Consider the following 25230-nt stretch of genomic DNA (forward strand, 5'->3'; position numbering starts at 1 on the left):
TGTGTCTGCTGTATCGAAAACTTTCATCCAAACTATTTCCGGACTTTCTTGATATTTTCGTCGGTAGCAACTTCTGTTGGTCCTACACTGTATTCACCGTCTTCGGTGCTCATTTCACCACGTCTAAACTTAGCGTACTAAACATTGGTATTTGATTTTACAGGGTCAGTGTGCGGAAACTCGTCTTCAAACCAAATTGTTGCTTCAACTGTTTTTTCCTCTACAAAAAGCAATATTTTATCAACACTCTAAATTCCTTATATTCAATTGTTTTTAAGAAATAGTATTATATAATAACAAAAATCTCTTCACTAAAATTATATAATTCACAAACTAGTGATCCGACAGCTGTCAAATTCATACACGCCGTTTTGAAGGTTAAGGCTAGCTAAAAAGCATGGMAAAGCATATGGATCTAATTCTAGTAGCGCCATCTATGCGTCAGGCCGTTTACGTTTCAATTGCTCTGTTATCTATGCACGAGTAGGTGCAGTTGTGTTTGTTCGTGTTACCAAACTTCACTTAACTAACAATTTGACAACTGACATAATCGCCGCCGCCTGAATGCCCCCCCACATGCAAACAACTAGGTTATCGCAACAGACGCTGAAATAGTAGGCTATCTRTTTTGCATTTATTAAGTCACAATTTTCACAGCAAACGTGCAAGAACAACAAAAACAACTGCGCAACAATGCAATAGCCTAATAACAACAACAAGAAAATCAAGATCGCGTTAGTGACACAACAACTTATTTACCATATGGACACCCGTGACACAACTATACAGCACACATATGCACATATGTTGTATATATGAATGTGTGTAAATGCACACATCACACCACACAAAAACAAGCAGTACAACACTGCTAACGGTTCAGACTCCCACGGCATCGCTTGTCAGCGCTTTGACTGCACAACTTAGCCTATGGCGCGAGCGCTAACGTTGATATTGTTACARTTAATGTTGTTTTTATTGCCTACTCGCCGCCTAAATTTAAACGTAATGCATTTGTGCCGCTAATGACAGGCAACTAATTTGAATAAATTGTATGCGTGCGGGCAACGGGCTGGGTACGCGTCTAAGTAGCACACACACACACRTACCAGCGCGCATGCGCACACTGCACCGATATGTGCATATGAAAGCTTTTATCGATGGCTGCGTGCTCTTGCGGTTTATATGCGTCTTTTACGATTGCATGGAAAAGCGATAGCCGCATTACGAGTTACGGATTTCGCATTTGACGCATATGCGTGCCGCGCATTACGAAACGGCGGCAAACCGGCAAGCGGTGACCACTCGTGTAACCACTTCGCCAAAGCCACAAACAGTCACAGTCACACACGCACACGTATACTTTGCATAAGCTGCATATCGGCTAACTGTTTCACACGCTGTTCACCCGATTTAGATCAACGACAAAATGACGTACAAAACAGCGCTCGGACCGTGCCAATCCAGCGCAGCGCTGACCAGATCAAATCGAGTATTGAACCTCTAATCGCCGCGCCATTGGCGATTGCCTGCCACGGCGCTTGGCAACTTGTCACATAAATTTGCATAGACATGCKTGAAAAACCAGCAACAAMAAATCGCACAAAGTACTGCAACAGCCGGCTGCTTACAGCGAATTCATTAAATCAGCATTGCCAACAGTCACCCCCATAGCTGGGCCACAATTACCTACCGACTGTGCACCAATTCGTGATTAGAAGACAAGTCCCAAAAGAGTCGAGACACATGCAAACATATTTAACGTCACACATGTACGTGTAAATTGACATGAATAAATATAAAAAATTTGACAACTCACTATTTGACATTTGGTAGACGTCAAARKAATTGTCTCACCAAATGTAACGAAAATAACAAACCGTCAAATATCTTTGCATCAAACTCAACGCATTTGAACTTTAAGTTAAAATCAATTGTCATGTGTCCCTTTTYACCGCAATACATCTAAGAAGTTGATTAATGACCACTTACAAGTGACAGCGGTTTTGCCTATGTTCTCTATAAAAACGGCTTTCGCTGCCTGTTTGTTGACAAAAGCCGTAGAAAATCAAAGCTAAAACGGGAAAGTGTGTACCACAAAAAGGTGCTAAGTAAGTTTTTATGGTTTTACTTTGCATTGCATGCGGAAATTCATATTTCTATTCACTTTTATTTTACAGCGCGAACTCAAAATGCGAGGTAACAGGTAAAAAAAAGGAAATAGTACAAGCAAGTTCTGTTTTAAACAATGCGCCCTGTTTAACTCGATTCCACACAATCCATGCACTACGCGCAGCTGTTTGTGTGTCAAACTTGCGARTTTCGTCATAAGCCACTTTGGGCAGTAGCCAGCAAGCCACTTTTGCAGGTCAAGTGCAACTATTTTTTGGTGAAAAAGCTGCGCTCATGACTTTTACTATGCGCCGTGGATTAGTCAACAAGAGCAATGAACTTTAATGACTTACGACTCCAGCTGATAAAATCATATAAAATKTAAACTGTTGTTACTTACGAACGCACTTAGTGGAAATATGAATATGCACTTTACTAGCCGAAGTTCAATTAAAATTGAGCTGTTTACATGTTTTGCCATTGCATAATGGAAAGATATACGATCCAACAACTAGACAAAATTATTAAAATTTACTACCGTAATTCGGAGTCATTGGCCTCAACTTTAAAAGCGCTACGTCCAATTTATGGCCATTATAATCATCCTGTAAGATCAACAATTGAGCGTCTAGTGAAAGAATTTGAATCCACAGGCACAGTACAAAATGCCACAGTGCCAATGAGACAAAGAAGTGTCCGTAATGTCAGAGAATATTGCTGCCGCTAGTTCATCACTTGAGGAAGACCCAAATCAGTCTCCCACACGTCGTTCTTAAGCATTAGGCATTTCTGTGCTGCAGTTGTGGCTTACATCCTTACAAAACAGACAAATGGACGCAAAAACTAATTCGAGCTGAACAACAATCCAATTCGGATTTTCATCGAAAAATCTTCTTCAGCGATGAGGTTGATTTCTCGTTGAATGGCTTCGTCAATAAGCAAAATATGCATTATTGATCAGGCAGCAATCCACACGTACTCCATGAGTCACTATTGCGTCCCGAAATAGTTACAGTTTGATGCAGTTTATAGGCCGGCGGCTTCATTGTTACGTACTTCTACTGTCAAGTACCCTAACGCTCCATGATAGCCGAATATTGGATGATATGGACTTAGACAATATGCGGTTCCAGCAAAATGGGGCCACAAGCCACACAGTGAATGTCACAATCGATTTATTGAAAACCAAATTTGATGATCGTGTTACTCACGTCAAGTCTATGGTCCATGCCAACAAACCAGCAACGAATGATGAACTTCGTATGAATATCGAAAGAACAGCATCGGCGGATTAATGCTTAAAAACCGGCGAAAATTGGGTTCAGCGTCTATACTTCTGCAAGCGTGCCTTTGGCCGAGCAAAACAAAAATGGAGCTCACACATGATGGCATCGAATGTACTTTCACAGAAGTAAAGAATATCAAAATTTAAAGTTGTAACCTATAGAAATATGAAAAAATTATTTTTTTTTGTTTGTAAAATTTGTTGTTAAATCGCCAACCCTGTTTAAAATAAAGAGTACCGGTTATATTAACGTGTATTTTAACTGAGTCTGTAACCTTTGGTGCTTTTCAGAGAGAGAGACTTTTTGGTAAGTTAAACTCAAGAGGGTACCTAATCCTCAACTATCAACTGGTGGGCTGTTAGAATGCTCCACAAATAGATAATTGTTGATAATATTGTAAAGAAGAAATATTTCCCTTTGATTGTTTGTTTGTATTGAATGGAACTTCAAACTACTTGAAAAATTTGAAAAARTGCTTCCAAAAAACTATGGATTCTTACTAAAATGTCAATAATGTAACTCCAGGTATACACAAATTACCTAACAATTTATTAAATCTTGTGCGGAATTGAACATAAATAAATAGTATTAAAAGTTCGATCGAGCACATCTCATCTTCTATATGYGGTTCTCATCACAATATCATTATCACAATAATAAAAATTAGATATGAYTTTTCGGACTTGCCATTTGAATTAYGAATAGRGTTAACATTTTAATACCAATTTACTCATACTTCATAATAATTGCAGTAATTACTTACCCTAAAAGTCTTAAACAAATGGCAAATTAAGTTTACCATACTTAATACTGCACAAAGTACCAATAAGGCTAGCAAATAAAAAAATCGAGAGTGTGTAGCAACCCAAGGAATTTAAAATGGCGCACATTCTTTAAAAAGCCACGCATATTGTGAAGGTAATAAATAATTGTAGCTAAGTACGATCCATTTGCACATCGCTCACTTCATATGCGCYTGAATCATCGACCAAAAGTGAATTGCGCCAGTGTCAAAGCCCCGACCCGCACATATTTGGGAMACCGCCACAACCGAAAACAATTGCATACTTGGAAACAGATTGTGCATTAAAGGAAGCGCAGCTTTTGCAAAACCAATTAAAATTCGGAGCACATTTCTGTGGCTCAAATATAAAATATGAGAAAATATTTCAGCACATARCGCACACTAACTACAAAAGAGACACAACCCATACTCACAATAATTATGGGAGAGTAAAAACTCATACTTACTAATACTAATATAATAAACACAAAAAAGTCACTACTCGAAAAATGGCAAATGTTCAAGATGCAGAGCTGCCAATTAATTCAAAACTAGACCTAAGAGAATCTGATTTTCGAGTTAAGAGGTTGCATGGGTTTACGGGTTTCAAAAAATCGATATTTTTGTTATCTTATTAAATTTTACAACACCTCTAGAATATTGTCCTAAATTTTAAAGTTTATCGGGGTAATCGTTTTGGAGATGCAGCCTTGAAAACTTGTGCACTTGTGTCCCACTTTTATTGTCACTCATATCTTTGAACGCGTCTTTGGAAGTCGGTTGGCAAGATTTCTCGATAACTACTCAACCGATCTTTGATATACAATTCTTAATTCAAGATTCTTTTTTCGATTACAACTATTTAGAAAAAAAAAGTTCGCGAAATTTTCGCTGAAATTTTCATTTATTTAGTTTTTATTTAATTGTCTGCCGAAAATCCAATTTTCAATTTTTTCTTTTGTTCAAGTTCTAAGCTAAGATTTTAATTTCTTCACTTTAGGTGATCTTATAAGGAGCTATTCTGCCAACGCGGGCGCATCTTTTTCGAGCTGTCAATGGCGTCGCAATGGTCGAGTTTAAAATATATTTTTCCATAAATTTCATTATTATATATAGTATAGTATAGTATAGCCATAATAGTGCATGGCTGTAACAATAAAAAATATGAAAACGGTCCAAAAGTTTTTCCCGCATTCCCTCAAAAAGCAATGCTTAATTAACACACGAAATGCTTTATGACACATTTTTTTGTAAACTAACACAAGTTGCTTTACAAAAATTCTATATTTKTTTATACCTAATAGAAATCATATAGATGGTAGTAGTAGAGTAATAGTATTATCTATGTATGTGTCAGCCTCAGTAAAGCGTGGACGGGTCCTCAGCCGCACTTTTCTTGGAATTAAAAAAGAAAAGCAAAATTTCCCGCAAATGTTGAGAATTCGGCTCAAATTGTGAAATTTTCAGTTGAAAATAAGTTTGGGATGCAAACAGAGCTCTACAAATGTTTTGTTGAGTTAATGTTGACACAAATGTCCAAGTTCGATATAAAACGATTTAATCGACCAGTGCTTGACCCTAAAGACATCTATTGGAAAACGGCGGAAGCAAAGTTGTAGAAATAATTTTTTTTTTATATAAGAAAAAAAAATTCAAAAAAAGCCTTTGCTTACTTGCTTACTTTGAAAAATGTTTGAGCTTTGACTCTTTTGTGTTTAGTGTGCGATAACCGAAAATTAAAAATGACTAAGCACTGAAATGGACCACAGGCAAACGGTGAAATTGCCAAATGTAAAAATAAAACTTAGTGCCAAATTAGTTGAAAAAAATATGTAAAACTCACAAACAATAAAACAAAATTAGCAGGCAAGCGGCATTGTTGTGAGCTCAGCTTCGAGATATAAGCGCATCAATACTAATAACAGCGACATTCTAAGGCTAAKTTTACATTAGCGCAGGCCGCAAATGCAGCAGAGAAAGCCAAAGTGAAATTTCTTAGGGAAACGCATAGTGAAGTTGAGAAATATAATTGTTTTCATACGCTTTTCATGAAATCATCAAATCGCATAGATTCAATCACATTTGAGTCGCGCTGTCAAGCGACATGCACACATACATACAAACCTGCATTTATATTTACTTTTCATATTTTCACTTTTTTTGTGCGCGTAAAGTCTGTGGCATTTCCACAAATAATCCCAGGCGATTGTCTTTTAATCCCCTCGAAATCGAAAGCGTTTACAAAGTCAACATTCATAGCGCGCATTCATAAACACACACACAGACGCATACATACGTTTTATGAGTGATGCATGTGTGTGCTTTGTTTGTTTGCGCATGAAATTCACACATAACTGCGCGGCGGCAGCAAATGCTACACACAGCCATCAAAAGGTAAGTAAGAGTGGAGTGTGATGACATGGATGAAGCGTTTAAGCCGCCACAAAAACGCTGGCAAAAACGACTAAAATCCAGGTGACAGCAATGTTGAACTTGCAACAGTTGTAACGCATGTGCCATGCTTGCATTCAATTCAATTAAACGAGCGTTTACATTTAGCTCACACACATGRCTCAAGCCGCACTTGCCACAAGCTGCACAAGTTGTTGTTATWATTATTTATTAGTATTTCTCATTGGCYATTGTTGTTGTACGCTAAGTACGTGTTAATAATTTCGACTTTTTACACGACTTTTGGGTTTTTGTTTTACAGTTGTATTTCGTTGAAATTTGTGCATAATGAAAGCGAAATGTTGTGTGCCTACACACCGTTGTTCATACGTGTCAGGGCAGGGCAGMGAAGATGCCACCAAACGCTGCAAGCCGACGCGTCACACATTATTGCAACACAAACATATGTACAATAAATAAATGTATAATTKTTATTGTTGGTATGAATGCATGTGTGTTGCTGCCTTAAGTGTTTGCATGCGCATACGTTTTTCCATTTGTGACATTGTATGTATGTATGTATGAAAAGCAAAACAACAAAAGCGCTAAAAAATCTATTACGAAGAATGCATTATGCTTRCCACGGCAGCACAATGAAAAATGAAAGTCGTTCGGGATTTAGCACTGCGCATGCGCACCAACAGCGCTCATGGCGCACATAGCTGATTATATATACATACGAGTATGTACATACATACATATGAATGTATGTAATCACATATGTATATATGTATGTATGCATCYAAACAACAATGAAAGTGCACTTGAGTCTGCGACTGGAGAGTACTTGTGCCATATGAATGGCTGCGCACTTATCTCGACACCGTTGTTACTAGAGTTAGGCAGCCGCCAAGTACCGACTTGAAAGAAAGTTTGAATTGCCTGCCGAAAGTGCTAAGAAAAACAATGTGAAAATCAAAAATTTAATGGARTATGCGAGAAATAGTACATATCGTCAACTAATATGCAAAATAACATAACATCACTTTTCATAAGTTTTRAAGGCGAAGGCAAAACGTTTTAATAAAAAATGCTCATAATGAAACAAGTTTGAGTTATGGATAAATATTTGTTATCGTACACTCATATTGGAAAAAAATTTTAGTTATTGGTTATAAAGTGGTTATWTGTTTGGTTATAAAATGATTATATATTGGTTATTATATTATATTTAAASAGTGATTTTCGATTTTTTTTTTCTTTGATGATTTTTTGCATTTTAMGTGASGATAAACACTATACATTTGTATTTATATAGTGATTTTGGCATTGACAGACACAACACAATCTTACTTTTAAAGTTCTGCTATAGGAATTAACAACAATGTCAGAACAGGAAACAATAAAAAACGTTAACTTCGATCAATAAGACTATAATACCCTTCAAAACATTATTTATTACAACATAAAAGGGTATAAAAAGATGTTTATCGTCATTTTGRTCGAWTAGTTTGTATGGCAGCTATACGCCATAATGAGCCGATCCGAACAATTTGTTCAGAGATTGTAGAGTTGCTTTATATAATATTTTATACTAAATTTCATGAAGATTTATTGTCAAATAAAAAAAAAATTCCATACAAGCAGTTGATTTTAATTGCACAGTTTGTATATTTAGCTGTCATACCATAGTGGTTCTGACAAATAAGCAGCTTCTTGGGGAGAAAAAAATATATGTGAAATTTCACATCCATATCTCAAAAATAAAAAGAAGAGCCAACAAATTCCTTAAGTAAAAACTTGAATTTGGTTGGAAACTTTAAGTAGACAGACAAAAATAGAATCTATCTAGAATCCCACATGGAAACTAGTGAACAAATTGCTTTGGATTCATGTGAGAGTATAAGCAAACGCGAAATATATTCATTGCTTTAAATCTAGTGGAGATTTTGTTATATAATTAGTACTCACATACTTATGTACCATAATGTATACACACTTGTGTGGTCTGCCGTATAGGAGCACCTATAAGCAATAAGCATTCAAAGAAATCATCGTAAAAATATTTATGATTATTTCACACAAATCTTTTCTTCAAAGTTACACTTACCATTTAGTAACTGATTACTTGACGTTATTCAATAGAATGAATAAGCAATTGTTTATTTCATTTTGGGGACTTTTTAGGTTAGGCTACAGTTAGCTATTGGAGCACAAATATGCTTATGGAATGTATACAGCGGTGAATCAAAATATTTTCACACATGTATGTATGTATACATTTATATAAAGTGAACCGCAACACAATGAAAGCGAATATGGATTCAGTGTTGCGCATGCGCGTTGACCGTTGTGCGCATTGACGTATGAATAACTATTGAATTTGTTGGTTTTGTTTGTTTCCCTTTACGCATAGACTTTTTACAGCTACATCTTGTTRGCTCATTGTGGGTTAAGCTGCATTTGGGCCAATTCACAAGCGGTTACAATGTTGCTTCGTGAAGGAAGCAGCAAAACAAATGACAGCTGTTGACAAATAAATGATTTTGCAAACTTTATTATGCATATACATACACATAAAGGGTGTTTTTAGAGGTGTGTACATATGTACTTTTTTTAGCGAGATTACACATCTAGATGTGTATAAGAGACAGCACATAAAGGGTGTTTTTAGAGGTGTGTACATATGTACTTTTTTTAGCGAGATTTTTGTCAAATTACTTGGTTGTCAAAGTAGACAAACATGCATTTTTGACATTTTCCTTTGTCAAGTCAATCGTCATTCTTGTTAAAATCACTACCATTGACCAGTTGGGGCATAGCATTCTGACGTTATTTAGGTGATGAGGTCGAACAAGTTGAAAAGTAGTGCAAAGCTTGACCGACRGCATGACCTTCGTAAGACGAGGTCGCGTTGGTCATAAGTGCAAAAATCTACTAACGCACTAAATATGATAACATTTGTGAACTTCTAACGGAAAATATGGATAGTTTGCTCATTATTCAGTATTTCTTTAAAAAAAAGTTCTATAGCTCCAAAAAATCACCTTATATATCTTTATATATGTGTTTCTAAAACAGCTGCTATGTTACGAGATGAGAACTTTAAATGCGGAAAACTATTTTTCTAATTTAAATGAATGTAAATAAAATTAATTGGAAATTTGCTTTATAGTGAACCCATTCGTAACCATAATTTCCGCAATTTTTAGTACAATCAACAATGAAATTGGCGATTTCTCGCTTGATCAGCATAATTAACGCGATTGGTTCAAGAAAAGCGGGTCAATATTATTTGCTGACAACAAATGCTACCGTCAAAARCAAACACAGAGCGACCGAAAATATATGTATATATTTGTTATTTTAAAATTACACCTACAGATTTATATATAATATGTACGCAAGTACTTGAATACATTATTACAAATGGCATTATTWTGCTTGAAATATTGAATATCTGATTTAGGCTCGGCTTGTCTCATCAAACGAATTGCTTTTGCAAGAATAGAAGGAAGAATTCGTACATAGATACCTTATTTTAACAGAAATTGCAGGTATCTGCATAATACGAGTTTTTTTTTAATATTTATTCATTTGCCTGAATAAATGTTGTCCAAAATATATATTATGTATTATATATTGGGTAGTCGAAAAAGTATTTTCGTATTTTTAGTCAGACTTCAACTTATTTTTTTTTTTTAATATTTATAATGAACTTAAATGAACCAAATGAGTACTATTTCTATAATCAAATAAGTTGTCCCTGTTTTTTTAAATGAAAATTCAATTTTTTGTAAGAAAATGGGAACAAATGAATTATTCTAAATATTGCGCTTTGCTAGTCACAACATTTCTCCATCGTGCTGCCAAAGCTCTAATGCAAAAATGTTCAACATGTGATGCTATACAAGTCATTTTTCGAGGTCGCTTTGTGAGAGAAACTACTGCTGAGCCAGACCATGTGCCTTCGAACGGAGCAARCAATAATCGGMCAGTGCAATATCTGGGGAATATGGGTGGTTGGTTGGATTTCCCATTAAGMGTTTTCAGGTAAGTTTAAACGAGCTTTGGAAACGTTATTCCGAGCTTTGTCTTGCTTAAGAATCACTTTTTGTACCTCTCTTTGTATTGAGGCCGCTTTTCGCGCAGTGCCTGGCTCATTCCTATCAATKGAAGTCGATGCCATTTACCATTAATGGTTTCATTTAGTTTCAGCACATAACGATAAATAGCGCCGGCCTGGTCCCACCAAACACACAGCCTAACTTTCGGTCGAAGCGACGACCTTGAAGAAGGACGTGCAGCCCCTATGATTTATTTTTGATGAATACACACCTTTTCTTTTGGCCGTATGAGTAATTTATCACAGGTGAAAAGACAACGCTCAACGTACCTGGTTTTCAAATCATAAGGAAGCCAAGTTCCTTGATTCTGAATCATTCCCAGCGCATTTTGTTTCTTTGATTGTCGAAACACTTTTCAAACTCGATTTGGCAGTTTCAGCGATCTTTCAGATATCTTCTAAAACTATGGCCTTTTCAAGTTTTCACTATCMCCATCTAACAAATTTCGACAAAAATAAACGTCGCACTAAAAATCACTGACTCGAAACCGGTTTTAGACTAACAGCATCTTAGTCAAATTTGTTCAGAATGCTCCGTAGAATATTTTCCGCATATAAAATTTTATAAAACAAAACGACCCGCTTAAATATATGAATAGCATAAAAAAGATTTTTTGACAATTGGACACTTCAAACCCGCTAATTTTTTAACCATAAAATTGACATTACTTTCCGAACACGCCTCGTATTTGTGGCTTAGACATACCAGACTTTTAGCGCTTTTTTTTATTGCTTCCATGTTTGCATAGTTTTGCTGCATAAACTTAGAATTATACATATGTCCACATATCTATAATATATATCTTTTGTACTTTTTCATTTCTGTGCCTTCGCTGATTGATATGCCCCACACACACCTGCAGACATATTTGTAGCCAAAACAAATTAATTTTTTGCTACTTGTAGGTGTCTTCACGCAAAACTTTTTTAATACATACAAACTTGCGCTTGGCCTTTTGACATTATGCGCATTTACATACAAACAAATATATACATATTTACAGGTGTTCAGTTTTTGCCACTTTTATTATTTATTTTTGTTTTATCGTTGCGATTTTGGCTGATTAGTTTTTTGTTTTTAATGACCACACTGCTGAGCAATGAAGAAAATGAAAGTTTTATGCCTTTAAGGTGTTGGCCACATTTCACTAGCAAACTTATTGTTTTTGCCTACCGAAGCGATTTGTTAATGTAACGCCATAAAAGCAGCAGCAATTAACGATGTTCATGAAAACTTGTGAATATGCAAATATTTATACAAAAGTTTACACGAAAGCAGCAAAGAGTGGAAAGATGTACACGAAACCAGCAAAGAGASGAAAAAATGTAYACGAAACGAACAAAAATAACCAAATGTTTACCCGAAACCAACACAAATATTCAAAAATTTACCCGAAACCAACCAAAGTAACMAAAAGTTTACGGGAAACCAGCAAAAATATCCAAAAGTTTACCCGAAACCAACAAAAGTAACCAAAACTTTAGCCGAAACCAGCAGCATTAGCAGAACGAAGTTACGATTTGGTAATGATGAATGCCACAGTGGCATATATRACTAGTTTGGATGACTTAATGTACAGAAAATTGCAAAACTCAGGCATGCAAATATATGCACACAAAGCYTGATWTTTTGTTAATTTCCGATATTTTCGTTAACACCTAATTAAATTTGGATTTTTCGAGGGCAAAAAGGAAGTAAAATTTACAGAAAATTGTCTCGTGCTTCCGAAAGCGATTAGTATTTGTACCCACAAGCACACTTACATATATTTCCAACACCAAAGGCAGCAAAGTGTATAAAAGCACTTCCACTCACCTTGATATCCGACCGATGGTCAGCCAAGTCCATGTGTAAGTACAACATTTCTATGGACGCAAAAACGCAGAGACACCGTGACACCGGCGTCGCACAAGTGAAATCGATGTGACTACGATATGCTCCAGATCCAGCGCAACAAAATATGGTCGCTCATTTCAAAGGCAAAAAACGGCGAAGATAAGCCGACTGAATTCTCAGCTAATAAATACAACCGGGTACTAGACGTTTTTTGTGGCCAGCGTTTGCTGGTGTCTGCAGTCGTTGCACCTGCGCTGCGCGACACATTTACTTGCGCTGCTGCGCTGTTGTTGTTGGTGTTGTGCTTCAATTGGGTTAGCGGCGGCGCTGTGTTAAGTTATTGATGACAAGCGTGTTGAAGATGATGACTTTGTTGACAACAATTTGCATGCGATTTTTTTTTTTTTTTTTTGTTTTGCGCTTTTTCAGCACTTATACCAAGTGGCGACTGGAGCGCTCTTGGCGTTGCAGATGCGCCCAATATGTTTTGAGTTGTTGCTGCTGTTGCTGTTAGTGTTAATGACAGTGAGACTATTGGTGACAGCGTGCATGCTATTGCGCTTATGATATTTTTTGTTTTTCTTTGTTGTTTTTATTATTACTTTTTTTGTGCAGTTAGCTGTAAGTGCTGTTATAAATTTAGTGTTAAGTGCAGAGAGAGATTGCCAGTGCGATTCGTAGCAGACACAGCCACATGCAAAGCTGCGCGCATAATTTTRATAAGTGCGTRTGTATATATGTATGTTTGCATGCGGTGGCGCATTTTCTCGCGTTCTTTGAGTAACGTCGCGTAATTTTAGCTGAAAACAAATAACTTTACAAGCGTGTAATATTTTAGTCGCGGCAGCACCTTGGCTTTCTATGGCTGCGTGGCAGAAGCTAAAATATACCCCTAATAATAATCATACACCGGCACACACATACACATAACTACTACACACCTAATTATAACACTTGCCACCGACTTTTCAAATATCATTAATAACTTAAATGCCTTTCTCTGACCTCAATGGGTGCGTATTTCGATTAGATAGGGTTAGGTCATATGTAATGCCTCACTTGAATGTAGTCAAGAATATGTGTGTGTATATTATGTTTAGAATCATAGCTTTTTTTTTGAGAATATAGAAATGTATAAATTTTCCAGAATATGCCCTTTTTAAAGCAAAAAATAACTGAAACGAACACCTCTATTACACCCCTATAATTAGTCGAGTACAGCTGCCGTTCGTCAACAGAATTCCAAATTGCGCTTTACGAGCGCATATCGTCAACCTACCGCAGACTATTGAGTATATGTTGTGGAATGCTATTCACCTTTAATATAATATAGTAGATAGAACTGTCAAAATCAGGAAGTTGTCAAAGATGGTTACTTACATTATTTTTCAATTTTTAWAGCTCCAATCCAATGAATATCTTTAAAGATAATATATTTACTATATTTTGTTTTATTTATTTACGCATGTTTCTAACTGATTAATTAACCAAAATTGATTTTCAAAACAAGAAAAACCCTTAACTTTGGCTGCATTGAAGCCAAAATACCCTGCATAGCTACATTTTTTTTTTATCATAAAAAGGAATAAAATAATGTTTATCTTGATTTTCAAAATTCAGTTTGTATGGCAGCTATATGCTATAGACGTCTGATCTGAAGAATTTCTTGGGWGACTATAAAGCTCTCTTAGACAATAATCTGTGCAAAATTTCAGCAAGATAAAKTTTTGAAATAAAAAAGTTTCTCATAAAAAGACTTCATTTTCAACGTTAGGTTTATTTGAGAATTATATGCTATAGTGCTGCGATCTGAGCAAAATATTCACAGATTATAGCGTTGCCTTTGAAAATAAGTCATGCTAAATTTCGTGTAGATAACTTGTCAAATAAAAAAGTTTTCCATACAAAGACTTGATTTTGAACTATCAGTTTGTATGGCAGCTATAGCTTATAGTTGCTCGATCTCAACAATTACTTCAGGGTTTATAGCATTGCCTTCAACAATAGTAAATACCGAATTTCAAGCATATATCTGGTCAAATAAAAATATTTTTCTTACAAGATTTTGATTTTGATAGGTCAGTTTGTATGACAGCTATACGCTATAGTGATCCGATCCAAACAATTTCTGCGCAGATTACAGCGTGACTTTAGAAAATATTCTMWRCCAAATTTCAAAAAGAYATCTGGTCAAATAAAAAGGTTTTCTATGCAAAAACTTGATTTTAAACTAACAATTTGTATGACAGCTATAGCTTATAGTGTTGCAATACTGGCAGTTCCGACAAATAAGCTGCATTTTGAGCAGAAAATAACAAAGTTGGAAAATTTGAGAACAATATCTCAAAACACTTTGTGACTTGTTCGCTTATAAACGAAACCAAAGCAAAACTGRAGCGGCTCAACTAGTTTCGCGCACACTCGTTGTTATGTGAACTGTGCGTTGAGACGCAAAATTGTCTATATAATTTAAATACGGCATTACCATTTTGCAGCAAATATGCAGTTAATACGCAATTACTCATAAATACTTTGGAAAATGTGTTCACTTGCGTGCGTTTCTTCCGGTCACTCACTTCACTCAAAGGCCGCTCAAACCAACCCAATACATAACTAAGTGTAATCATAGTATTTATGGCAAACAAATCATCTCAGGCAAATTCAGAAATCTAAAAAAAACGTGAATTCTGATGAACAAAAAAACACAACAACAAACAAAGACCGATTGAAAGCAAAAGCGTCATTCATCACGCATCAGTCTCGTAGTGTGGTATATATTTATTTTATTTTCGACMAGCTATTTTGCATAGCAATCACCGCAAACATAATAAATACTATTTGAGTTGCATATTTATGAAGTAAAACCTAATTTTGAGATCATTTTTCATTTTTGAGACTAACAAATAAAAAACTAAATATTTGCTTTGTTCTTTTTGTTGTGCGATTGTCGGCAGTGACTTTGCGCAACGCTGCCGCTCCTACTCATCCCATTTGCATGTCACAGAATGTTTTGTTGTCAATATTTGTGTTGATGCTTTGGAAATTCACACAACAATAGAAGCGCTCTGCAACTCCGCAACTCACTGCCGTGTGTTGAAGGTGAGTTTTGAAATGAAAACTCAATTACGTAATCGTAAATTAGATTAAACAGAATATAAATGTAAATTATTACCCTAACCTTAACTTGGTATTTGCATATGTATACAGAATTCATCATGCACCATATATGCACATTAGGGTGGGTAATAAAAAATTCTTTAGCTTCGTATTTTGAAAAAAAAACAGCTTTACGCAATATAGGGTATAGAACGTATCATGCACCATATATGCACATTAGGGTGGGTAAAAAAAAATATTTTTTTCGCTTGATACTTTGAGTAGTAGGTTCTTAGACACTTTACACAATATAGAGTATAGAACGTATCATGCACCATATATGCACATTAGGGTGGGTAAAAAAAAAATATTTTTTTTCGCTTGATACTTTGAGCAGTAGGTTCTTAGACACTTTACACAATATAGAGTATAGAATTCATAGTGCAAATTAGGGCAGATAAAAAAATTATTTATTTTTCGCTTAATACTTAGAAGATATAAGTTCTTAGACAGCTTTACGCAAAACGCGCCAAGTGTGAGCTCTTAATTGTAACGGTAAAATCCTCTGCCTTACAGCTAGAATTTTCTTATCATGAGTTGGAAAATTTCATATATCGCATCCAACTACTTGAAAAAATTTCTCCTTTCTTGAATTTCATAGGAAATTCTTTGTTCTATAAATTTCAAAATTTTCCGACTAAGTTAAACGTTTACGAAATATTTATTGTCAAAAAGCAACGAAAAAAGTAATAAGAAAACCAAAAAAAAAAATAATAATAAGGGACGTTTCTCTAGAGCAGCAACTGTTAATTTTATAATTTAAAATTTATTCATAAAGTCATAAAAATCATAAGCAAAAATTTTGCCTCAATCAATCAAACTTCCACGGTTAATAACGGTTAGACTTACGAAAAAAATCGTTAGCTAACATTTTCTATAGCACAACATTTCTTACAAAACCTATGAAACAGGAAAAATGCTACTGCGTTATTTATATGAGTATTCGAAAATCACAAAAATTTCGAACTTMGATTTTCGAAATTTTATTTTCGCYTYTTCGAACAATATTTTCRTGCTACCGAAGGAAAAAAATTAAAWKTTTTTTTTTTTTGGRCCCAGCCTAATATTCTTATATACAAATAAAAACATATTCAAATTGAAAATGAATTTGATGGCGTCTTCAATCGCACCTAARTCCAACAGGTTTATTGAAACAAACTTTATGAACAACGAGGCTCTTCAGTAGTGCATACTCAATGGCACACTCGTATTGAATACAAATGCGAAAGCAGCGATTAGAAGTGCGATTTAATAACAAAGATTTGCAGCTTAGCGTGAACCACCGTCAACCCTGAGCCGCGTTCTGTGGGAGATAAAATAAAAGTTGTATGAATGTGTGCWCATTTAGCATTGTATTTGTAAATATCTAACAATTTAAGCCATGTTTACTTCACAGGAGTACTATTTTACTATCTGCACAAAGGGCGTCCATGCGACGAACTTTGACTGTGTTTTTAAGTAACAAGTGCTCACACTTAATAATGGCTGTATGAATTTCCAGATTGAGATTCCAAATGGAATCATTCTGTACCCAACACACACCTGTAGTGCACCGTTGGAATGACTAATTTTCTCGCAGTGCGCTAAATGCTAATTAAAATTGGTAATTGTCTGGAAAATAGACATGACGCACTTGGCGCATCTAATTWAGCGATGCTGAGAGTGAAAAGCATGACGCATTGAACTCTGACTAAAGTGAGAGCATCTCATATTCATAACGCTGACAAATGAGCGCAAGCCCTCTGAGACTGTGTTTGATGCGTTCTAAAATTTACTCAGCTTGAGCTCAATCATTTATCCTTTTTCAAGTTTTCATTTGYAGAAAAGCAAATCTTTTTGCGAATTCGACTGCTTTTGAAGCCATGAAAACTCATCCAAAACCAATATCGGCAAACAAAAAATACGCCAGCAGATCCTGCACAGCCTGAGCGCGATGACAGAAACGTAAAGGAGGAAACACATGCCTTGAATTTCAATGCGATTCATCGTCAAGGAGCACACACATAAATATCAGAATATGCATAGGTACCATGCATATTGACTCTGCAAAGGGTCAGGTGCCACAAACACAGGAAAACATAAATCCAACACAAGAGGCTCCATTCACAAACAAAAAAGGGAATGACAAAGCACAGGCGTGTGAAAGGAAGCGATGAAAAGAGAGCACATCAACGAATTGGATCTTAGCTGTCTACAATTTCAATTTAATTTAGATTCGTGTTTCGTAATCACTGATWTATTGGRTAGTCGAAAAAGTTTTTTCRTATTTTGTMAATAGATAGGTAATATAAAATGCCCAAGTTGCGTTTCGTATGTTTTCCATTAAGTAGACAACGCTGTTAAATCAAAATAAGGAAAACGAATGTTGTCTTCATTAACCACTTTCTTCTTGTGAAGCCTGWCAAACGGTGTTTGACCGATTTTAACGCACTTGCCGCGCGTTGTGCACGGCGATGTGGCGGCGCAACGAAATGGCTTTGTGGGTGTCGAATTACAGGTGCAAAGCATGAACAACAAGAACAACAATTGCGTATATTTGCAGCACTAAACTTAAAATCACACATATGTATATGCACTTTAGAGCGGGTCGATTTTTTCAAATTTTTTTTTATAAAATCGCCTATGTGGGAAATATTCTACGGAAGATGCTAAGCAACTTTTTCTACAAAAATATGCGTCTAAAACCGATTTCGGGCCCGCGAATCATATGTACATTAAGAAAATAAAAAAAAGAAAATAATTTTTTTTTTTTAATTTTAACCGCTTAAGGCAAGGTTTAAAAAATCTTAAAGATCGTATGTATGAGAGATATGTGATATAGTTATCCGATCTGTTCRTTTCTAACAAGTGATCAATAGAGTATAAAATGCATCTGCGTATTATTAAATATCATTCGAATATCTCAAAAACGCCCAAGCAAATTTTATGATCCCCAAAAAACCATAAAAAACGTTGGCTTGGGACCAGCTTAAACCCATAGTCTCTTAGGCAAAATTGTTCAGAATGATTCAGAGCACATTTCCGAATACTAGATTTTTCCATTTTTTCGGCTCACTGCAAGTCAACCCGCTCAAATGCACCTACACATAATTATACACACATATTCAAGATTTCAGTCGTCAGTAAAGAGGTAAATGCAGTCATTTAAAGAAATGGGTTGCATTGTTTTTTTCTCTTCTTCATTTCTCTGCCTTTTCGCTTGTTTTTGCATTATTCAATTACCGATCGACTTCTTTTATTTTCACTGTTATTTTGTTGTTTGYAAACTTCATTAGTTCCACCGTTTTGCGGGCTTCATTGATAACCTGGCCAAGTGAGGCTTACATTTGGCGAGCAGATTGAATTACAAAAGCACATACACACACTTTTATAATTTTTTTTTTTAATAATAAATATACATACACACATATATGTAGCTGAAAACACGTTGCACTATTAATTTCACAGCACTGTTTTACTGATTTATCACTTTCGGCAACTTGTCAGCAATTCTTTTTTTTATAATACGAGAATTTTATATAATAAATTTTTAAAAATTTATGATTCACAATACTTCTTTAGTTAGTATTTATTTATATGTATATATTTTTAGCTCATTTCACATTTTCATTAATTAAGTGCTTGTTATTATCACCTTAGTACTTTGTAATCACTTTTAACTTCGTTTTTTTCTTCTATTTAACACAATAAAATTATTTATTAATGCCGCTTAAATACAGTTAATATATTATTATTAGAGTACACGTATCCGTTCAAGCATGCGCACCTGAACATCTCTCGTACACAACTGATGCGCCGCGACAACGCAACCTGAGCYAGCCGCCAACCGCTGAGAGCGCTGTTAATGGCTGTTGCAGCCTAACGAGCAGAGGGGTAACCGCAGCGGATGTACGGTGGCTCAAACGTGTTTCTCTCTTTTCTTTCACTGTTTCCTCYGCTTAAGTCTTCCGCAGTCTATCGCTACCTGCAGCACTAACCGTTGCCCGCATTGAGTATTGAGTTTACACTTGCTTTTTAGAGTCTCACAGCCTTTGGCAGGTCTCGTCAAGTTAAACAAACGAGGAAAAGTCGTCAAAGTGCATTATGTGCAATGTGGGAAACCGGCTTTTTTATCAGCTCGCGCATACAACATGTTCGATGTCACAAGTTCGACGCGTGCTCTAGTTTCACTAATAGTTATAACGATGTAATTGGAGTTTTTGGCTTTTGACAGACCCGTAAGCTTGCCATTTACACCATGGTCGGACTTACATTGACAAGAGATGCGGTGATTATGGTCTTCATTCTTCAATTGATTGACTAAACTTAGCGTTGTCAGCAACGCGCTCACCTGTGTTTGTTGTTGCTTTGGGCTTCCGCTTCCTTGTGCGTAACACCGTTTACTCGTACGTCGTTTGTCATTTGTCGTTGGTCGTGTGTTCATTCACTAAATAGTATCAATATAAATCTCGTTATAGTTTTAGAACTTTTCGGCTTGTCACCACGTACGCAGGCGGTCACTTGCTTAATTTGGTCGTTGGTACACYATTCGCCACTTCTCGTTTGTTCTATTGTGTTTAATGTTGGGCTTAAAATTATCTGCTTCGTCACCTTTTGTTAGGTCAGTGTTCTCCGGTTGTGTTCCTKTTTTTGATTTCGTACAATGTGTGAACAAAAAACTGTACAACAATGTGCTTGTGTGTAATTATTATTGTTCTCAAATATTTGCGTGACAACAAACATTTGTTGAGATGCTATTTTTTGTTTCTTTAGAGTCGGTTGTATTTATTTTATAGATTCATAATACACTCAGCAATATATACAGATTTTCATTCTTATACCCTAAACGGSKKASATCATATCAGCGTTTAMYATAGTAAAACACGTTTTTTGTCAAAATTCATTTTGTTTTTAACATATTTCCCMCAAGGATGATACACTGAATATAGCGATCCTTCAACTTTCCGATACCATTTTTGTAGTGCGATTRTCTTGCTTCAAAATATGTAGGCTTCAGTTTMCGCAMTGAAAATTTCTTGCTTCATTTCTGMAATTTTGTACTTCAAACAATGCTATGTTATAGTCGCTGTTGATGGTCCTTCATTTTTMMAGGTAGYCAATCAATATTATTYCATGTGCATCTCAAAATACAGACGCCATAACTTTGCCAGCCGCCTTTTGAGTTTTTCTGCGCTTTGGAGCGGCTTCATCGTGTGCATACCTCTTCGGAGTGAAATTATGGAGCCATGTTTCAACTATTGTCATATATCGATATCAAAATTCTAGTTTATTACGCTTGAATATCTCCAAACACTGCTTTGAATCATAAAAACGTCGTTATTTTTGGTCAAAAGTGAGCTCTCGTGACACCCACTTTACACCGAGCTTTCACATACACAAATATTTCTGCTATCTCGAATGGGATCATCCAAARCTATTTTCTGGACTTCTCTGACATTTTGAGCATACCATTCTTGATGACTTATTGTCCAGTCGGGAAGCTCGTCATCAAGCCAAGGTTTTGCTTCAACTGTATTTTTCCCGTCAAAAAGCAACATTTTTATTAGCGCCATCTATGTGTCACGCCGGGGACAATTGACCTGCTAAGTTTTCCACCAAATAAATACTTAATACTTGTAAAGATCAGCGCCTTAACCTTTTCAATGGAATTAGAAGCTCAATAAAAGGCGCTTTCCTAATGGTATAATGGCCATAGTATCTATACTAAATCTTAACACGTTATGTTTCTCTGGGAACCTCGGGAGTAGAAATAGAAGGCTCAAAAAGCAGAAAAGGGGGTCAACACAAGGTTCGAGATCCCACCTTAAAATAATTGATAAAACGATTTCGATGGAATGCAGAGCATGATACGCTGGAACAGTACCTTTGCGCACGCTCAGCCTTCAGCCGTTTGAGATTCCATAGTTTTCARGGCTTCCAATATTCCAACTTAAAATACACTGGGCAACTGGAGTTGGAAAAATCAGGTATTTAACGAAGTTCCTGAGTTGTTGGATGAGGCTTAATAGATCACGTTGATGACTCGGGATCACAAGACCTGAGTGCGAGCACCTGAGATCCAACGTTCCTGCATCCCCCTTTCCATCCAAGGAGTATAAAATTTGGAACTAATGATGCTAAATATTGGTCCTTTCATAAATTTTTTCGATTTGAAACTAAAGTTTGGATAAAAAAAATTAAGTAAAAGTTCTGTAATCCCCAAAAAGTGAAACGTAGATGAGAAAGCTGCAAACTTGCCAGAACACTGCACTCCACACTACGACAAGATGCCTCTTCATGTCTCCCATCGAACACCTGCATAGTGAGACCCGTAAGATCCCAGTTAAGGAGTATAATGAACTCCTTTCCAAGCGATTCCTGCCGAAATTCTTTCGGGGGAAATCATCCCTGTAGTCACCTGCTTGTAGCGGAACCGCCTCCTAGACATAAAACAATAAATTTCGGATGGAACTAACTTTCGACTAGCACTGACCGCCATTCACACCCCCCAAACGAAGAGCTCGAGTTGCCGCGACAACGAAAGTGATTCTTGCGCAGCTTTGTTCTATAGTAGCAGGTTAAATTCCTACTTATCCGAAATAGACCCTAACATATCGAGCATATTTCCAGCGTACAAAGAGTTTCCGTATGACGCTAGTCACCTCTTTGCATGTCCTGATAACCCTACTCATCTGACACCCTTCTCTCTTTGGTCCGACCGAACTAATCCCTACTCAATCTCCATGGTTATTGAGTACACGTTATAACAACAACTCTCGCCAGCGTTTTGAAAAATAATAATACATAGGGCCCCAACGTTAAATTCGTAACCAAACTAGGCGTGAAATGCCAACAACATCTTTGTCAATAGTTACAAGCTTTATAATGGCACATGCGTAACGGAGTTGGCAACAGCGGATTATGRCAGAAATGCGAATAATTATGTAAATTAAAGCGATTATGATTCGATTTGCTTTGGTTTCACCAGTTGACACATAAAAATTCTAAACACAATCTGTTTGAAAACAAAAAACAAGAAAGGTTCATTCAGTTTGATTAGCATGAGATTTCTCATTTATTAAACTCTCCACCTCTTTTTTTATTTACTGAACAATATAATATATGTAGCTTTCACCATTTCACTATTGCTATAGTAAACAGAATCTACATATGAGTGSTCAATATATTTTTAATTAATTAGTGAAACACTGTGTATCGTAAATCACTTCAACACCGCATATAATGCCATGTTAGTATAAATGTCCATGACACGCTTATGGATTATCAAATTCGATTTCAAAGGAAATGTATTTTGTACTCACCTCATTTGGATGTTGAGCTTCTCCTGTGGCTATATCCTTGCTGTCCTCCGATTTTTTCGTCAAAGCGGAAGCGGAAGCATTGGTTTCGTTTACGCTATTTTTTGTTGATTTATTTTTAATWTTATTGTTATTGTTATTTTTCTTTGGTTTCGTCGTTTTATTTGTCGTTTGTGAATTGGTCGTTGCATTTCTGCTTTTCACTTCAGACTGGCTCTGCGGCCGTGTCTGAAGCGTTTGAATCTCTTTTTTAAGTTGCCCAATATTACGTTCTTTGGTTTTTATTTCCTCCAGCTGGAAGAGTTTAAACACAAAAAACATTAAGATATCTTAGAAAAGCATACTAAATTCAAGCAATTTTAGTAAATAAAACATTTTTGTTCATAAGTTTTCTATTTTCTCGAAACTAGCACATGCGTTATGACCGAAATGATGAAACGGAATTCGTGGGAAAAATTCTTGGTAGCAGAGTAAATTATCATTCGCCTTTTTTATAACTATCGTATATCATATACTGAAAATCCGGACAACCAAAAAAGGACCACGCATAAAACGAAGGCGGAAGGGCAATAATCTGCAGCATATAAGACCCTCTGCAAGCACCCAAGGTTAGCCGCGTTTTTAGACTATGTTCACATGAGGACTCTTTTATCGCCCGATTTTTTTTTTTTTTTTTTTTTTTTTTTTGTTTTTGGTTGACGAGGTCTACGATGAAAGACAAATAAATCGTGTCGCTTATGCTTAAATGGTTCTCGGTTTCAAATGAATATTTACTTTTATTTATTATTATTTCGGAAATTTCAATTCTTACAAAATAACAATAATTTTTTTCACCCAATACGATAATTTAAATATGTGTCATATGCAAAAGCTAGTCCGCAAGTTTTCGAACTCATCGAGTGCATATGAGCGACACCAAAATAGAGTTTGCATATAATGAGCRACAAAGAATCCTCGTGTGAACACAGTCTTTCGAAGATGAAACATTCGCGCTTACATTTCGTGTTATTTAAATTTCGCTTGCGGCTAACACTTGTCTTAGACGTTGCCATAAATCAAATTGGCGGTAGTCTGAATGAATGCGTATAATGCACACACAAGGTTACAAAGGAATGATATGGGATCATCTGAGATTGAAAATGAGTATGGATTTTTTGGCAAGTATTAAAAGACGGGCAGTGATTTAAATAAGTTAAACTCACTTTCAAAGTTGACAGTTATTTATCAATGAAAAATTATTTTATTATTATTATTATGAATAAGGTTTAAATTCATTTTGGGATTGTGATATAAGAGGCTGTTTCTTGCTAATTTTGGCCTGCTAAAACCGATAATGATGGTAAAAATTTCCTCTCACGTAGAATTTTTATGTTGTACTAAAATGACAAAATTAAATGTAAGTGATGGAAAATTGTTGAACTCAAATTCATAATCATAATACCTCAAATACTGCACAGTCTTCCTAGCATATCAGCAGCAAATTTTTCCTTCACTTTTCTTGAGTAGTGTAATCAAAAATCTTAAGTCTTTAATAAAAATGAATCAATATTCTGAAACTATATACTCTCATTTCCGACAGTAAATTGCACCAACTCGCTATTTCATACTTCAATTCACAAAAAACGCCAGCAGCAACTCGCATATATTCCGCCCAATAACATTGAAAAATATTTGTACCAACAAGCTTAGGAATTAAGTAAAAGAGAAGTTTTGTTTGTTGCATGCAACATGACTTACTTCATGACTTTTTATACCCTGAACAGAGTATATTAAGTCTTGCGATGGAGTTAGGAACACCCAGAAAGAAACGGCGGAGACGATATGTAAATGATCAGGGTGAGGAGTTGGTCCGATTTACCCATTTCGCCTGTCTGTTCATCTATACGTCTTTATATACACGAGTTTATGAGATATCAATCGATCCAATTCTTAAATATAAAACTATTTGATCGACAAATTATCGATAATATATTATTTCCCAGGCAATGGCACAATTTTCCAAAAAATTATTCAGATGAGGCATAACAAAAATATGTAGCTAAAAAAGGTTTATAACCTTATGCTATAAAAATACATCAGTGTATGATATTATGTATCTTCGTTGCAGCCGAACGTTCTTTCTTGTTTTGTTTTGAATTCTTTCACAATTCTCTTCACCAAGCGCCACGTGCTCATTAGTTATATGACTCACTGGTGGATAGAGAATTTACACACTTGGGTCATTACTATATATTAGTAAA

General features: G+C 35.7%; 1 protein-coding gene across 4 annotated transcripts in view; it reads right to left on the bottom strand.

The window, feature by feature from the left end:
* The window catches only part of LOC108969275 (putative leucine-rich repeat-containing protein DDB_G0290503), a 139778-nt gene that overhangs the window by 82337 nt on the left and 32211 nt on the right, over positions 1-25230 (bottom strand). For all 4 annotated transcript variants that reach the window (XM_018933893.1, XM_018933891.1, XM_018933892.1 and 1 more), the window contains one exon: positions 22994-23284. In XM_018933893.1, the coding sequence (XP_018789438.1) occupies positions 22994-23284 (291 nt within the window). The remainder of the gene's footprint in view (positions 1-22993; positions 23285-25230) is intronic.

Source organism: Bactrocera latifrons, unplaced genomic scaffold (assembly GCF_001853355.1).
Source record: "Bactrocera latifrons isolate USDA-ARS-PBARC rearing strain unplaced genomic scaffold, ASM185335v1 scaffold_247, whole genome shotgun sequence".
In the NCBI taxonomy this organism is placed as follows: Eukaryota; Metazoa; Arthropoda; class Insecta; order Diptera; family Tephritidae; genus Bactrocera; species Bactrocera latifrons.